Consider the following 17900-nt stretch of genomic DNA (forward strand, 5'->3'; position numbering starts at 1 on the left):
GTCTCACTGAGTTGTAAAAGGCCTAAGAGCGGAGGCTGTCTGCGAACCGTCATCCTCCTATATCTGCCTCCCAAATGATTATAAACATGCACCACACCTGGCTAAATACATTCTTTTTTTTTTTTTTTTTTTTTTTGGTGGGTCTGGGGATGGAACCTAGGGGCATTCTACCTCCGAGCTACAACCCCTGCCCTATTTTTTATTCTTTATTTTGAAACAGGGTCTCACTGAGTTGCAGAGGGCCTCACTAAGTAGCTGAGGCTGTCCGCAAACCGCGATCCTGCAGTCTCAGCCTCCCAAATGCTGGGATTACAAGCGTGTGCCACCACGCCCGACTTGCTAAATACATTCTTTTTTTTTTTTTTGCGGGTCTGGGGATGGAACCTAGGGGCATTCCACCTCTGAGCTCCACCCCCTGCCCTATTTTTTATTCTTTATTTTGAAACCAAGTCCCACTGAGCTGCAGAGGGCCTCACTAAGTAGCTGAGGCTGTCCGCAAACCGCGATCCTGCAGTCTCAGCCTCCCAAATGCTGGGATTACAAGCGTGCGCCACCACGCCCGGCTGCTAAATACATTCTTAATGGGCTAAAAGATTAAGCTTAAAAAATGAAATAAAGAGTTCCCTAACCCTGGCTTTGCCTTTGATTGGCCATGTGATTGTTGTACTTGAGAAGCTTGCCAAGAAAAATTAAGTGTTAAGCCGGGCGTGGTGGCGCACGCTTGTAATCCCAGTGTTTAGGAGGCTGAGACAGGAGGATCTTACAGGTTTGGAGCCAGCCTCAGCTACTGAGTGAGGCTCTCAGTACTTTAGCGAGACCTTGTTTCCAAATAAAATATAAAATAGGTCTGGGAGTATGGCCTGGAGGTAGAAAAGCCCCTGGGTTCCATCCCCCAGTACCACACAAAAGGAGGAAAAAAAAGAAAGAAAAATTAAATGTTAAAGGTTGATCAATTATCTCAAAGTAATGGGTGTGCTCTGCAGGGAGGACTGCCATACAGTCTTTTGTGAGTATATTCAGAAGTGGCTATAATCCGGGGATGGTGGTGCATGCTTGTGATCCCAGTTCTTGGGAGGCTGAGACATGAGGATCTCAGGTTCATGGCCAGCCTCAGCTACGTAGGCCCTCTGCAACTCAGTGAGACCCTGTTTCAAAATAAAGAATAAAAAATAGGGCTGGGGGTGTAGCTTGGAGGTAGAATGCCCTTGAGTTCCACCCCCAGCACTGCAAAAATAAACAAACAAACAAACTGAAATGAAGAAAGCTGGGCGTGGTGGTGCAGGCTTGTAATCCCTGGATTTGGGAGGCAGAGACAGGACGACGTGGTACAAGGACAGCCTCAGCTACTTAGGCCCTCTGCAACTCAGTGAGACCCTGTTTCAAAATAAAGAATAAAAAACAGAGCTGGGGTATAGTTAGTTTGGAGGTAGAATGCCCCTGGGTTAAATCCCCAGTACTGAAAGAAAAAAAAAAAAAAAAGAAAGAAATGAAGAAAATACTGAATACAGGTGATTATTTACACAATTTTATGTTGGAGGAAAAATTTTCTCTAAATCTGACAACGAAGATAGAAAAACAATGAAAAAAAAAAGGCTGCTAAGTTATCTACAAAAAATGGAAAAGTCTTAGACAACAACAACAAAACAAAGAATAACAGGGCTGGGGATATAGCTGAGCAGCAGAATGCTGGCCCAGCATATTCAGGAGCCAGGGCAGAGCCCTCAGCAACCTTCTCCCCAACCCCACCGGAAAAAAAATAAATAAATAAAATAAATAAATAAAATAGAACTGCGTTCAAAATTAAAAAGTAAGTAGAATAAGAAAAAAATTGTAACACACAGGACAAAAATTTCTTAATATGTAACTCATCTTTAAGCACTAACAAGAAAAAGATGAAGATCCTAAAAAAACCACAAAATAGTAGTCCACAAAAGAAGGAACTGAAATGGTCAACAAACATGAAAAACTATTAAGACACTCAGCAACCTAGCAAGACCTGTTCTGAATAAAAAATGAAAAGGGCTTGGGAGTGGGTAGTTCAAAGGTGGAATACTCCTGGTTCAATTCTCAATACCAAACAACAGTAACAAAAAAATAAAAAGAGAAAAAACCTATTAACCTCATAAATGAAGAAATTAGTGCCTGTGTGTGTTACTGAAGATAGAACCCAGGGGTGTTCTACCTTCAAGCCACACCCCAGGCCTACCTTATCTTTTTTTTTTTTTTTTTTCCTGCAGTACTGGGAATTAAAATAAAGTCTCACTGAGTTGCAAAGGGCCTAAGTAACTGAGGATGTCCACGAATTGTGATCCTCCTTGTGATCCTCCTGTTTCAGCCTCCCAAATGCTGGGATTACAAGCGTGCACCACCACGCCTGGCTTTTTTTTTTTTTTTTTTTGCGGTACTAGGGGATAGAACCCAGGGGCATTTTTCCCTCCAAGTTACACCCTAGCCCTATTTTTTTTCTTTCCTTCCTTCCTTTCTTTCGGTGGTACTGGGGGTGGAACCCAGAGGCTTTCTACCTCTGGGTTATACTCCCAGACCTATTTTTGGAAACAGGGTCTCACTAAGTTGCTGAGAGCCTCACTAAGTAGCTGAGGCTGGCTTCGAACCTGTGTGATCCTCCTGTCTCTGCCTCTCAAGTGCGGGGATTACAAGTGTGCGCCACCACGCCCGGCTTTTTATCTTTATTTTGAAACAGGGTCTCACTGAGTTGCAAAGGGCCTCACTAAGTAGCTGAGGCTGGCCCTAAACCACGATCCACCTGTCTCAGTCTCCCAAATGGTGGGATTACTAGTGTGTGCCACCACGCCTGGCTCCTATTTTATCTTGACACAGGGTCTTGTTAGGTGGCTAAGAGTCTCACTAAGTTGCAGAAGCTGGCCTCAAGCCTGCAATCTTCCTCCCTCAGCCTCCCAAGTACAGGGATTATAGGCTAAAAAAAGAGAATTCAAATTTTACACACACACACACACACACACACACACACACACACACACACTTGAATATATATCATACATTTATATATTATTTCAATTCCATTTATGTATATTATATAAATATATATGTTTTGTGCTACTAGGGATTAAACCTAGGGGCATTTTTTTTCTTTCTGTAGTACTGGGGATGGAACCCAGGGGCATTCCACCTCCGAGCAACACTCCCAGCCCTATTTATTTATTTTATTCTCTATTTTGAAACAGGGTCTCACTGAGTTGAAAAGGCCTCACTAAGTAGCTGAGGCTGGCCATGAACCGCAATCTTCTGGTATCAGCCTCCCAAAAGCTGGGATTACAAGCATGCACCACCACGCCCGGTGGGGCATTTTTAATATATAAATACATACAACATAAGAATATATAACATATATATTCTTTTTCTATTTACATATATATGTATGTATATACATATTTTGTGTGTTTGTATGTGTTGCTCAGGATTAAACCCAGGGATATTCTACTGCTGAGCTACACCCCCAACCCTATTTTATTTTATTTTTACTTTTTAAATTTTTTTTTGCAGGTTTGGGAATGGAACCCAGGGACATTTGACCACTGAGCCACACCCCCTGCTCTATTTTTTATTCTTTATTCTGAAACAGGGTCTCACTAAGTTCCAGAGGGCCTCACTAAATAGCTGAGGCTGTCCGCGAACCGCGATCCTCCAGTCTCAGCCTCCCAAATGCTGGGATTATAAGTGTGCACCACCATGCCCAGCTCCTATTTTATTTGGAAGAGTTTCACTAAGTTGCTGAGATCCTCACCAAGTTGCTGAGGCTGGCTTCAAATCTGTAATCCTCTCATTTCAATGACCCCGGTACTAGAATTACAATTGTGTTCCACCATACCAAGCTTCAAAGAAAACATTTCATCTAACTGGCTAGCAATTACTTTCATTTATCCTCCTAATTTTATTTTTTTGGTATTAGGGATTGAACCTAGAGGTATTCTACCTCTGAGTTACATCTCCAGCCCTCTTGTTTTTTTTTTTTTTTTTTTTTTTTTGTGTGTGTGTGTGGTCCTGGGGATGGAACCCAGGGGCCTCTATCTCCAAGCCATACTCCCGACAGGGTCTCACTAAGTTGCTGAGAACCGCACTAAGTAGCTGAGGATGGCTTCGAACCTGTGCGATCCTCCTGTCTCAGCCTCCCAAGTACTGGGATTACAAGCATGCGCCACCAGGTCCAGCCTCATTTATCCCTTTTATTTATTTATTTTTGGTGGTACTGGGGGTGGAATTCAGGGGCTTTTTTTTCCCTACCTCCAGGCTGTACTCCCAGACCTATTTTTTACTTTATTTGGAAACAGGGTCTTACTAAGTTGCTGAGAGCCTCACTACGTAGCTGAGGCTGGCTTTGAACCTATACAATCCTCCTGTCTCGGCCTCCCAAGCGCTGGGATTACAAGTGTGCGCTACCACACCCGGCTCTCATTTATCCCTTTTATTTTCATTCTCTGGGCAAATAATTTTAAAAATTAGCAGTGTTAACTCTATTACTATGTTGGGGGAATCACAATCATATAATACTGGTAGAGTGTAAATTAGTACATTTCTAGGCAACAATTTGATAGAATGTATTGTCTAGCATTCATAAGGTCCTGCAAGAAAGACAGAGAGGCAAAGACAGTTTTCTAGACGGAAAGTATCAGAAGCTTTAGATACACACATTGTTGAAAGAGCAAGTGCAGTTTTAGCAATTTAAAAAGTAAATGTGGGTGGAGGAGAGAGGAAGGAAGAGATCTGGGATTGGCTGGTGACGGAGGTTGGTAATCCCAGTACTTGGAAAGCTGAGACAGGAGGATCAGGTTCAAGCCAGCCTCCGCTACTTAGTGAGGCCGTCCACAACTTAGTGAAACCCTGTTTCCAAATAAAGAATTTGGAAAATACGGCTGGGAGTATAGCTTGGAGGTAGAATGCCCCTGGGTTCTACACCTAGTACTGCCAAAAAAAAAAAAAAAAGTAGAAAAAAAGGGGAAAAAGTAAATGTGGTTAGATGAAGGGCTTTCATCACAAAAACATTCATCAATGTTACCCAAAATAATGGAACACTGGGAATAACATATTCGATAATAAATAATTGTTTATCTTCCTGGAAATAATAGTGCAAGGGAATTCCTGCAATGGATTACGAAGAGATACATATTGATAAATAAACACAAATATACATATATATTTGGATAAAGGTCTGGAAAGATACATTACTCTAAAATGCTCACCATGATTATCTTTGGACATATGAGTACTGTTTTGTTTTTTTTGGGGGGGATGTATATGTGTGATGTGTGTGCTTGTCTGTTTGTGTAAAAAAAACCTATTATTTTTAGCTGGGCATGTTGGCGCACACTTGTAATCCCAGCGCTTGGGAGGCTGAGACAGGAGGATTGCACAGGTTTGAAGCCAGCCTCAGGTACTGAGTGGGGCTCTCAGCAACTTAGTGAGACCCTGTTTCCAATTAAATATAAAATAGGGCTGAGAGTATAGCCCAGAGGTAGAAAGCCCCTGGGTTCCACCCCCAGTACCACACATACACACACAAAAAAAATCTATTATTTTGTAAAAAGAATAAAAGTTATATTGAACTGGGCATGATGGCATATGTCTATAATCCCAGCTACTAAAAAACAAAACGCTTAACATCTTTTGATTTTCATTGCCTTCATCGCATTTGCTAGAATAGCAATGCCATAAGCTGGGTGTGGTGGCGCTTGCCTGTAAACCCTTAGTACTTGGAAGGCTGAGACAGGAAGATCACAGGTTCGCAGCCAGCCTCAGGTATTTAGTGAGGCCCTCTGCAACTTAGTGAGACCGTTTCAAAAATAAATAAATAAATAAATAAATAGCCAGGCGTGGTGGCGCCAGGCATAGTGGTGCCAGGCGTGGTGGCACATGCTTGTAATCCCAGCATTTGGGAGGCTGAGAAAGGAGGATCGTGGTTCACAGACAGCCTCAGCTACTTAGTGGGGCCCTTTGCAACTCAGTGAGACACTGCTTCAAAATAAAGAATAAAAAATAGGGCTGGTGGGTGGTACTTGGAGGTACAATGCCCCTGGGTTCCATCCGCAGACCCCCACACACAAAAAAAACCCCATAAATAAATAAATAAAATAGGGATGTGGGTGTACCTTGGAAGTAGAATACCCCTGGGTTCAATCCCCAGCGCCAGAAAAAGAAAAAAAAGAATAACAATGCTAGGACTAAGGCAAGGTTTTTCTCACAAGTGCTTCCTCCTGGCAAATGAATTAATGAAGTTAACTTTCCACTAATTTCAAAAGAAACAAATCCAAGTTGATTCAGAGCTTAGTGGAGTGGAGGGGTAGGAACAGGAAAAGTCGGTGAAACTACACAGGAGTAAGCAATTTAAAGGGAGGATGAATGCCAGCTGGACTAAGAGATCCAACAACATTCCCAACAGAAAATTAATAGCCCAAAGGTATTACCATTTTATAGGACAAAGATATTCGGATTTGGAGCATATGCTCACAGCAAACAGCAGGCAGAACTGACCTTGCTCTTCACCAGTATGTCCTAACCCCTTCCACCACGACGCTCTGCTCCACCTCCAGCCAAGCCGTGGAGCCTGCTGATTAGATCAGCTGCTTTGGCCACAGCAATGAAAAGGCGACTAACAGCAGGCTGTCACTCATCCCAGTGTATTTACCTGACCGAAGTGAACTGTGATTCTGCAAATAGAACTTATATCCTCCTGGGGCCTCGACTTCAAAAACTCCTTCTTCAACTTCACTGAGTGGCCACCCCAGCTTCCTGGCATTGCTGACAGCCTGGCTGGAAGCAAGTGTGAGTCCCTAGGACAAACAATAGTAACACCATGTCTATCATCACAACAGATCTTTTCTAGAACAACATCCTGTACAAAACCCTACTGCCTTTAGATCCAATCACCTAGGATTTAACTGACATTCAGAATTATTCTTCTACTATTTTTTTTTTTTTTTGTGTGTGTGTGTGTGTACTGGGGTTCCTGGAAGCCCTTCTACCTCCGGGCTACACTCCCAGACCTATTTTATACTTTTTTATTTTTGGAAACAGGGTCTCTTAGCTTCGAACCTGCGCGATCCTCCTGTCTCTGCCTCCCAAGCACGGGGATTACAAGCGTGCGCCACCACGCCTGGCTACTATTTTTGTGTGTGTGTGTGTGTGTGTGTGGTACTGGGGATGGAACCCAGGGGCATTCTACCTCCAGGCTACACCCCCAGCCCTGTGTTTGTCTTTTTTTAAGTTTTATTTTTGAAACAGGGTCTCACTGAGTTGCAAAAGGCCTTGCTAAATAGCTGAGGTTCATGAACTATTACAAGTGTGTGCCACCATGTCCAGCTTTTTCTAGTAATTTTGAAATAAATAAATTTTGGGTGTTTTCTCCCAGATTCAGATACTTGACAAAAAATCAAATGTTGTGAAGCTTGAGACTTTTTTATTTTTTGAGTACTAGAAATTGAACCCAGGGGCATTCTACCTCCAACCTATATCCTCAGCTATATTTTTTATTCTTTATTTTGAAACAGGGTCTAAGTTGTAGAAGGTCTAAGTAGCTGAGGCTGGCCAGGAACTTGCAATTCTCTTGCCTCAGCCTCTCAAGTACTGGGATTATAAGTACACCACTACACCCAGCAAATTTGATCTTCTCTTCAATTTTTAAGATGTAGGGCTAACAGGAGGATTGCAGGTTCATGGCCAGCTTCAACTACTTAGTGAGGTCCTCCACAACTCAGCGAGACCCTGTTTCAAAATAAAGAATAAAAAATAGAACTAGGGGTGGAGCTCGGAGGTAGAATGCCCCTGGATTGTTCCATCCCCAGTACTGAAAAAAAAAAAAAAAATAGGGCTGAGGAGCCAGGCGCTGTGGCGCAGTCTTGTAATCCCAGCATTTGGGAGGTTGAGACCAGAGGATTGCAGTTCGCGGACAGCCTCAGCTACTTAGTGAGGCTCTTTGCAACTCAGTGAGACCCTGTTTCAAGATAAAGAAGTGTGTAGCTTGGAGGTAGAATGCCCCCGGGTTCTATCTCCAGTATTGCAGAAAAAAAAAAAAAAATAGGGCCAGGGGTGTAGCTCAGAGGTGCAATGCCCCTAAATTCAATCCCCAGAAACACCCCCCACCCCCCCCCCCCGCCCCGCAACATACACAAACACATGTAGGGCCGGGGCATAGCTCAGTGGTAGAATGCTTGCTTAACATACACAAAGCCCTGGTTCAATCTTCAATATTGAAAAATGTTTTTTTATCCCCAAGATCTAGCCAGAAAAATCTTTATTTTACTTTGTCCTGCCACATATTTGAGATTTTTTTTTGGTAGTGCTCGGGATTGAACCCATGGCCTTGAACATGTTAGGCAAATGCTCTAATAAGGCGCTACATCCCCTACTCTATTTTTGCTTTATTTACTTTTTTGAGACAGGGTCTTGCTATGTTGTCCAGACTGGGCTTGAACTCAAAATCTTCCTGCATCAGCCTTGTGAGCCAATTTTTGCTTTTTATTTTTATGTTTCACCTTGAAAATTTATTTTAAACTTAGGGCTCCCTGGTGTTTGGCTTATTTGCAAATATTGCTAGTACTGAAAATGTGGCCTTCATTTTGTGTAAGATAGAGAATTCAAATTTGGTGGGGAGGGAATGTAAAGAAAACACATTTGCAAGAGGCTGTGAGGTAAGACCCTAAAGCCATGGTGAGAGATAGTTCTTAGAAACCTGGCGAAAATCTTAGAAACATTGCCCACCCCCACAAATCCAGGGGGAAATCCTGCAGGAAACACTGGCCAAACCTTGTGCTGACACTTCTGAGGTTCATACTCTGAGGGCCATGCCTAGGCAGTCACTATGAGCCAGTTCTCTAGCCTAAGCTTGATTTTTTGCATTCTACCTTTTTATATGAGTATGTTGTGCTAGGGATTGAACCCAGGAACATTCTACCTCTGAACTACACCCCCAGACCTTTTTATTTTTTAGATACCAGGGGCATTCTACCTCCAAACTACCTCAGCCCTTTTTATTTTTTGTTGTGAAACAGGGTCTCACTAGGTTGCCGAGAGTCTTTCTAAACTGCTGAGGCTGGCATTGAGCCTGCAACCCTCCTATATTAGCCTCCCTATTATTATTTATTTTTATAATTTTTTTGCAGTACTAGGGATTGAACCCAGGAGCATTCTACCTCTGAGCTACACTCCCAGCCTTATTCTTTAATTTGAAACAGGCTCTCACTAAGTTGCAGAGGGCCTCACTAAGTAGCCGAGGTGGGCCGCAAACCAGCGGATGATCTTCCTGTCTCAACCTCCCAAGAACTGGGATTACAAGCGTGCGCCACCACACCCAGCGGGATTTTTTCTTTCTTTTTTTTTTTGCAGGTCTGGGGGTGGAACCCAGGGGCATTCGACCTCCGAGCTACAACCCCTGCTCTTTTTTTTTTTTATTCTTTATTTTGAAATAGGGTCTCACTGAGTTGCAGAGTGCCTCACTAAGTAGCCAAGGCTGTCCACGAGCCATGATCCTCCGGGCTCAGCCTCCCGAATGCTGGGATTACAAGCATGCACCACCATGCCCAGTTGATTTTTCCTTTTTAAACAAACAAACAAACAAACAAAATAAACCAACCATGAGGGCATTCTTCAATCAAAGTATCTAAAAATGTATACTTCTGTCTTCTCATAAAACCCATCCTTATTTCTACCCTCTGCTTCAGGCCTGTAGACACACTGCCTATTTTGTATCCAGAGTCAACTTTCCAAAACACTTCTACAGCCTATTCATTCACTCAGTGGTACTGGGGATTGAACCCGGGGGCTATACCCCCAGCCCTATTATTTTATTTGAAACAGGGTCTCACTCAGTTGCTGAGGCTGGCTGTGAACTGTGATTCTCTGCCTCAGCCTCCCAAGTGCTGGGATCACAGCCTGCACCAGGTGCCTGGCTTGCAGCCCACTCTTGACACAGCTTCTAGACCTTGTTTTTCCTCTGCTCACACGCACATTTCTCTCAGATGGTTAAAGACAATTTAACCCCATCCCCGGCCACTTTTCCCTTGCCCTCTCCCTTCCAGTCATGCTGGCTTCCTCGTGCTTTCTCCACCACACCAGCACCACTTGAGGGCCTCTGCACAGGCTCTCCTGTCTGCCTGGAGTGCTCTTTCCTCAATATGAACATGGACAACTCCCTTGCTTCCTTTGAAACTTGCCTGTAATGTCATCTCCTCACCGACACACAGCCTCACACCTCACATTAATACTTCAAAGTAAACGAGTCATCTATTCTATTCAAAATTCGCTGGGACAGAATGATACTTACGATGAAGTCATTGCCAAGCTTGTAGTCTCCGATGCCGTAATTGTAAGTCAGCTCTGCAACAAAATGATCATCCTCAGGCCCAAATCCTACCATTGTTTTACTCCACTTCCCATCGTAAGGCCTAGAAAACCAAAGTGAATGAACCCTGTGACCACAGGCAGAGTTTGCTTCAGGCCTCCCCCAAAGAAAAGTGAGCAGTCCCTTCTAGTCCAGAAGTTCCCAAGAAGATGATGTGGCCTCAGTTGGGGCAGGGCAGCTGTGGAGTCTTCATGGGCCCTAACTATGTGCTCCAAAGATCATCTATTTGGCAGTTACTGGAGGGAAAGACTTGTGAACAGTTTTTTCTTCTTCCTCTTTTTTTTGAGGGGGTAAGTACTGGAGAAGTGAATCCAGGGCCTCTCATATTTGAGAGAGAAATTCTTTTTTTTTTTTTTTTTTGGTGGTACTGGGGGTAGAACCCAGGGGCTTTCTACCTCCGGGCTATACTCCCAAACCTTTTTTATATTTTATTTGGAAACAGGGTCTCACTAAGTTGCTGAGAGCCTCACTAAGTAGCTGAGGCTGGCTTCGAACCTGTGCGATCCTCCTGTCTCAGCCTCCCAAGCGTGCGCCATCACGCCCGGCCTTTGAGAGAGAAATTCTACTACTGAGCCACAGCCCTCTTCAATGGATAGGGAATCAATCAGTAGAGCCACAGTATCGATTAGCTCTAAGATGTCATTGGAACATTAGTCAATTTTGTGTTACTAATTTAGAATACAATCAGACAAAATATAAGTGGGACTCTGTTCGTCAGCATTTGGCCAGCATTTCTAGTAATAATTCCTTGGATATTACTGCATTGAAAAGAAATATCAAAGAAACATTTGCTCATGTACTCTCTTCAAAATATGATGATAAATTTTTCTTTCTTTTTTCTTTTCTTTCCTTCTTTTCTTTTTTTTTTTTGGTGGTACTGGGGTTCCTGGAAGCCCTTCTACCTCCGGGCTACACTCCCAGACCTATTTTTACACTTTTATTTGGAAACAGGGTCTCCTAAGCCAGCGCATACGGCTGGCTTCGAACCTGCATGATCCTCCTGTCTCTGCCTCCCAAGCGTGGGGATTACAAGCGTGCGCCACCACGCCCGGCTTGATGATAAATTTTTCAATGCTTTAAATAATATTATGACCAATAACCCTTTGTCAAATTTAGTGAAAACACCAGCTGGAATATTACAATTGATACTTTTTGAACTAAGTTTTATGCTTGTACTTTCAGGATTCGGGTGAATTCTGAGAGCCTTATCCAGCTCAAGGTCCTCTAGCCTCGCTCTCACTGTGGCCGCCCCACCGTCCAACTTAACAAAAGAGGGGGAAATGACAGAGGACATGAATGAAGCCTGAGGAATGAAAGGTTCCAAAAGAGTTAAAGGAGATTCTATGAAAGGTCAAATCCTCCAAAAAAATCTGGGTGTGACTCCTGTCCTCTCTGGAATTTGCCCTCTAAGGCCCACCAGTGAGAGCAGGGGGCTGATCTTAATCATGAGTCCTATAATGTCTCACGAGGTCCTTTTGTCTTGCTTATGACATATCCTCTACCTAATACTCCCCATTGTATTTTGGTATTTACTCTTTCCCATGAGGATCTGATAATTAACCTAACTGGAGAAGCGTATTAAAAGACTTAGTTTTAGAGAATACATTTTGTCAGTTGCACGAGAGACAATTGTCTGAGTCATTATTTCAGGTGTGTCTCTCTCTCTCTCTCTCTCTCTCTCTCCCTCTCTCTCTCTCTCTCTCTCCTCTCTCTCTCTCTCTCTCTCTCTCTCTCTCTCTCTCTCTCTCTCTCTCTCTCTCTCTCTCCAATTCCCGGAGAGGAATCTCCACATAATTCAAGTACTTGGGAGGCTGAGACAAGAGGATCACAGGTTCAAGACAAGTCTCAGCAATTTTGCAATGTCCTCAACAACTCAGTGAGACCCTGTTTCAAAATAAAAAACAGGGCTGGGGGTGCATGCCTATAATCTCAGTACTTGGGAGACTGAGAAAGGAGGACAGCAGGTTCACAGCCAGCCTTAGCCATGTAGTAAGACTCAGCAACCTAGTGAGACCATTTCAAAACAAAAAATAAAAAGAAGGCTGGGGTATAACTCAGAGATAGAATGCCCCTGGGCTAAACACACACACACACACACACACACACACACACACACACACACACACACACACACAGTGTCTTACCCATTACAGGCAGCTTTGCAGCCTTCTTCAAATTCCTCATGCCGCAGAACCTGGTGAGAGAATTAGAATACAGTGTAAAATTTTACCGGCACCATACACAGATTTAGCATAAACTAGAAGAAAAAAAACACCCCTTATCATTTGTAAACTTTATGTGTAAAAAAGAAAAAGGAAGAAAGGAAGGGATGGGAAGGAACAAAGGAAGGAAGCTTTATATCTATCTTTCTTAGGCTAGATGTAGGAAAGTCAGGAAGCACAGCTTGACACCAGGAGTCAGGTAAACATGCCAGCAAGTAAGATTAATTTAGACTGGGAAGCAGTGCTACCTAGTGGGGAAAGTGTGATCTTCAGCACTAGAGATGTCTAACTCACAATTCTGGCTGTCTTCTAGCAGTGTGTAACTGAGTAAACTAAGCACAGCTCCGATCACATCATTGTCTTTTCCCCCAGGTCTGGGGATGGAACCCAGGGGCATTCAACCTCCAAACTTTCTTTCTTTCTTTCTTTCTTTCTTTCTTTCTTTCTTTCTTTCTTTCTTTTTAAAGTTGTACTAGGAATGGGACACAGGGGCATTCTACCTCTGAGCTACACCTCCAGCTTGATTTTATTCTTTATTTTGAAATTTCACAGGGTCTCATTAAGTTGCGAAAGGTCTAAGTAGCTGAGGCTGGCTGTGAACTTGTGATCCTCCTGCCTCAGCCTCCCAAATACTGGGATTACAAGTGTGGACCACCACACCTGGCTTCTGAGTCTGTTTTCTAATACATTGGTAAAAATGGAAAACCTGTTAAAACATCTAACAGAACCTAACACACATTAGGGTCCCAGTGTCTTAGTTTGTTTTCCTTTTTGATTTCCACTGTTAGTGCAAATGAACACTAACTTCACTAACTCACACAACTTCTTGCAAAGACTACTAAAAATCATCTTTATTGGCTTCCTGCTTAATAACAATATAAATGTATATTCCTCGTTGAGCATGATGGAACATATATGTGAGGCTGAGACAGGTGACTGCAGGTGCATGCCACCGCCCACCTCAGCATATGCTTGTATCAATTGGCAAGGTCCAAGGAGGCCACGTCCGGAGGAAAGAGGCAGAAATACTCTGGTAGAAATACTCCCTGCTCTTAGATTTCTACACTAAAAAGCTCCAATGATGTAAAACAGGATCCCAAGAATTAGGACTGTGGAAAAAATTGAGTCCATGAAAGATAAATTTTCTAGTAAAGGGCAGCCAGAATTCAGGGGCTGCAAAATTCCTTTCGGTTTTTTCCGAAGGCAAGTCCTTTGAAGCTGCAAACCCACTTCTTGCCCCATTTCCCAAAGAGAAGCAAAACTGTCTCTGGAACCTGGGCCATTTGTTTTTCCTCTTAAGAGATGCTAATAAGCTCTTATCTGGCCTTAACAAGCCTATCCTTAGGACTCAGCAGCAGGACAGTAAAAAACTCAAAAGTCTGCCCCAAAATCATGCATTAAAGAACAATTATAGAAATCCAATCACCTGTGTTATAATGTTTTTGCCCTGTTTTACTAACTGTAAGTATTGCCTCATAGGGGATGGTGGAGCAGACAGGACTGGACAAATCTGCAACGCAGCCCATGGATCTTGATAAAGGAGGGCCTGGACTAAGCCCTAGAGACAAAAAGACTCTGGAAGGATCAAAGGAGATCCTAAAACACTGAATTTCCCCAAAACGGACTTTGGGTGTGAACTCTCACCTTTACAAATGCCTGCCTGTTCCGGATGCTTTTCCGGACTCCAGACCTTGCCTCCTAGGGCTCACCTGTGAGGCCAGAAACCTGATTCCAATGACAAAGGCCAAGGGGGCTGACTTTAATCACCTAGTCCCAGACGAATCTTAAACTGTGATGCCATGGATCTTCTTTTATCCTGTTTATCTTGTTTACACTTAATACCTCACTATTGTCCTTTGGTGCTTACATGGGGTATAGGGTGATGGAAATTAAAACATTGTCAACTGCACAGAAGACGGTTGTCCATGTCAATAATTATTTCAGATTTTTTTTCCCGGAGAGGAATCTCCACCTTTAGCGCCGTGAACAGGAACTTAAAGGAGTTTATTTCATAAAAGGGAAAAAATTGCTGAAGATAAGTGGCTGCAGAACTGCAACCTAAGCCCTTGTCCATCTTTCTGAGGATCTCGGTTCCAAACGGACTCAGTGCCAGATTTGCCCCCCAGGACTGAGCAAGTTTGTTTCAGCAGGTGCACAGCCAGTCTTAACAACTTAGGTCCTCTGTAACTTAGTAAGACTCTATTTCAAAATAAAATAATAAAAATAGGGCTGGGGATATTAGCTCAGAGGTAAAATGTTCCAAGTTCAATCCCTGGTAACCCCCCCACCCCCCAAGGATATCCCTGAAGTACAGCTCTAATCACATTTTTTTTTTTTTTTTTGATGGTCTGGGGATGGAACCCAGGGGAATTCAACCTCTGAGCCACACCCCATGCACTATTTTTTTATTCTTTATTTTGAAACAGTCTCACTAAGTTTCGGAGGGCCTCAATAAGTAGCTGAGGCTGTCCAAGAACCGCCATCCTCCTGTCTCAGCCTCCCGAATGCTGAGATCACAAGCATGCACCACCACCCCCAGCTTCCCCCAGCCCAGTCCTTTTTATTTTGAAACAGGGTCTTGCTAAGTTGCTGAGGCTAGCCTGAAACCTGTGATCCTTCTGTACCAGAATTCCAAGTACTGTGATTACAGGAACTCTCCACCATGCCTACTCCTTCCTCCAATTTTTTTTTTTTTTTTTGATACTTGGGGTGGAAACAAGGGTCTTTTCTACCTCCGGGCTATACTACCAGGCCTATTTTATACTTTATTTGGAAATAGGGTCCCACTAAGTTGCTTTGAGCCTTAATAGCCGAGGCTGGCTTTGAACCTGTGCAATCCTCCTGTCTCATCCTCCTAAATGCTGGGATTACAAGTGTGCGCCATCACACTTGGCTCTCTTTCCTCTAGTTTTGACCTGTGGAAATCCTATTTTTATAAGTCAACTTGAATGCAAAATCTTCAACTGATGACTTAGGTTGGAAGACATCCCATTCTTTTGTACTTCTTTTTTTCTTTTTTGGTGGTACTAGGGATCGAACCCAGGGGCCTTCTACCTCTAAACTATACCTCCAGCCCTATCTTTTGGTTTTATTTTGAAACAAGGTCTTGTTAGGTTGAGGAGATTCTCACTTCTTGCTGAGGCTGTCTTGGAACCTGCGATCCTCCTGTCTGGGCCTCCTAATACTAGAGTTACAAGACTACTTCACCAAACCTGCTTCTTTCTTTTTTGTGTTACTACAGATTGAACCGAGGGGCACTCTACTTCCAAGCTACACCTCAAGTTCTTTTTTTATTTTTATTTTTGTTTTGAAACAGGGTCTCACTAGGTTGCTGAGAGTCTTACTATGTTGTTGAGGCTATCTTCCAACCTGTGATCCTCCTGTTTCAGCGGCCCAAATACTGGGATTATAGGCATGTGACACCATGCACATTCTTTTATACTTTTGTAACGGTACCTAACACTTGAAAAATGTATACTATCATGGGTAAAATACCACTTATGTAATAGCATGTTTAGTCTTAACAACCACCCTTTAATCAATGAGGAATTACAATAAGGAGCTTTGTGGTTTTCTGTTATCATTTACCAAACTCTGACTTCCAGTAGCTATATAAAAATGCACTTCCAGCCTCCACCCAATCCCTGACCTTGCGCTCTAATTGATAGATACCAAAGTCATTTGCATATTTGTTGTCAAAGCTCAACATCGTACTCTAAAACATTGCTGACATTACTGAAATGGTGGATGTACTACTCCCTTTGCACTCTGACTCCTCTGCACTTTCTCTACACTAAACTGCACTCTTGCTCTCAAATACATTCCCTATCAGGGCACTCTACCTCCGAGGTACACCCCCAGCCTTATTTTTTTCTTTATTTTGAAACAGGGTCTCACTGAGTTGCAAAGGGCCTAAGTAGTTGAGGCTGTCTGTGATCCTCCAGTCTTAGCCTCCGCTGGGATTGCAAGTGTGAGCCACCAAGCCTGGCTTTTTTTTTTTTTTTTGAGGTATTGCAGATTGAACCCAGAGGCCTTCTAGTGCCGAGCCACACCCCCAGCCCTATTTTTTATTCTTCATTTTGAAACAGAGTCTTACTAATTAGTTGAGGCTGGTCAGGAAACTGTGATCCTCCTGTCTTAGCTTCCCAAGTACTAGGATTACAAGCCTGTCTCACCATGCCGGGTTCCAAATGCCTTTTTCAATGGTGGGCTTCCTACCACCCTGGCTTATCAGGTGCTTCCCAGTCACTTCCTTCTGCATTTTTGGCTAAGTGACCCCTGCAGAATCATAGCTTCTCAGGGATAGAAGCAGGCTGCTTTCAGGAACTAGAGAAGAGAATACTTATATCTGGACTGTTAAAAGGAGTGTCGGAGATTTATCTGGAGAGATTGAGTGCCCAAAAGGAACTCTTTGAACGAGCACCGATAGAAGCAGAACTCTGAACTTCTAAACAGAAAGGCTCCAAACCGGAAGAGACTGAGTTATTAACTCGAAAGATATTATATAACTTTTTGCTTGTTCACTGTCCTTCCCAGCAGACAGTAAATCCACAGTACAGACGCTAATACTTATTTGTAAGTGAACTTAAGTTAAAGGACTTGGCAGACATATAACAGGCATGTCAACCCCCCAGCATTCTACCTCCGAGTTACACTCCCAGCTCTATTTTTTATCCTTTATTTTGAAACAGGGTCACTAAGTTGCAAAGGGCCTCACAAGTAGCCGAGGCTGTCCCGAACCGAGATCCTCCTTTCTCAGCCTCCCAAATGCTGGGATTACAAGCGTGCGCCACCACGCCCGGCTTTCAATCCCCTTTGAAAGGCCATCTAAGGCCAGGCGTGGTGGCCCAGGCCTCCTACCCCAGCAACTTGGGAGGCTGAGACAGGAGGATTTCGAGTTCCGGGCTAGCCTGGGCAATTTAATGAGAAAATAAAACGAGCTGGGGATGCAGCTCAGTGGCAGAGTACCCCTGGGTTCAGTCCCCAATACAAGTAACAAAAGCTATCTAAATCGTAAGGAAGATTCGCAACATTCATGTAGCTGAAAACCCAGCAGAGGCATCGGGGGAATCCTAGGCCAAAGGCAGGCAGCCCCCTGGCCGGGGCTCACCACACCCCCATTTCTCCCCCCTCCGCCAGGTACGGCTCTGCGGTTCTGGCCTCGCGCCAGTCCCCGTCGGCCCCGGTCCGCACCTTCATCCCCAGAACATCTCGAAAGAAATGCGCCGTCTGGAAGCGGTTTCCCACTTTGAATACGAAGTGCAGAGCGCGGCGAGCAGCCATGACTTCCGCGGTCACCGCGCCGTCAC

The 17900-nt window shown here is 43.7% G+C and overlaps 1 protein-coding gene across 7 annotated transcripts in view; it reads right to left on the reverse strand.

The window, feature by feature from the left end:
• GLOD4 (glyoxalase domain containing 4) overlaps positions 1-17874 on the reverse strand; it is a gene marked incomplete at both ends in the record, with an annotated part of 25205 nt that extends 7331 nt beyond the window's left edge. For all 7 annotated transcript variants that reach the window (XM_080714221.1, XM_080714223.1, XM_080714222.1 and 4 more), the window contains 4 exons: positions 6659-6803; positions 10292-10412; positions 12514-12563; positions 17785-17874. In XM_080714221.1, the coding sequence (XP_080570347.1) occupies positions 6659-6803; positions 10292-10412; positions 12514-12563; positions 17785-17874 (406 nt within the window). The remainder of the gene's footprint in view (positions 1-6658; positions 6804-10291; positions 10413-12513; positions 12564-17784) is intronic.
• Positions 17875-17900: the final 26 nt, after the last annotated feature.

Source organism: Muscardinus avellanarius (genome assembly GCF_963383645.1).
Source record: "Muscardinus avellanarius genome assembly, chromosome: 16".
In the NCBI taxonomy this organism is placed as follows: Eukaryota; Metazoa; Chordata; class Mammalia; order Rodentia; family Gliridae; genus Muscardinus; species Muscardinus avellanarius.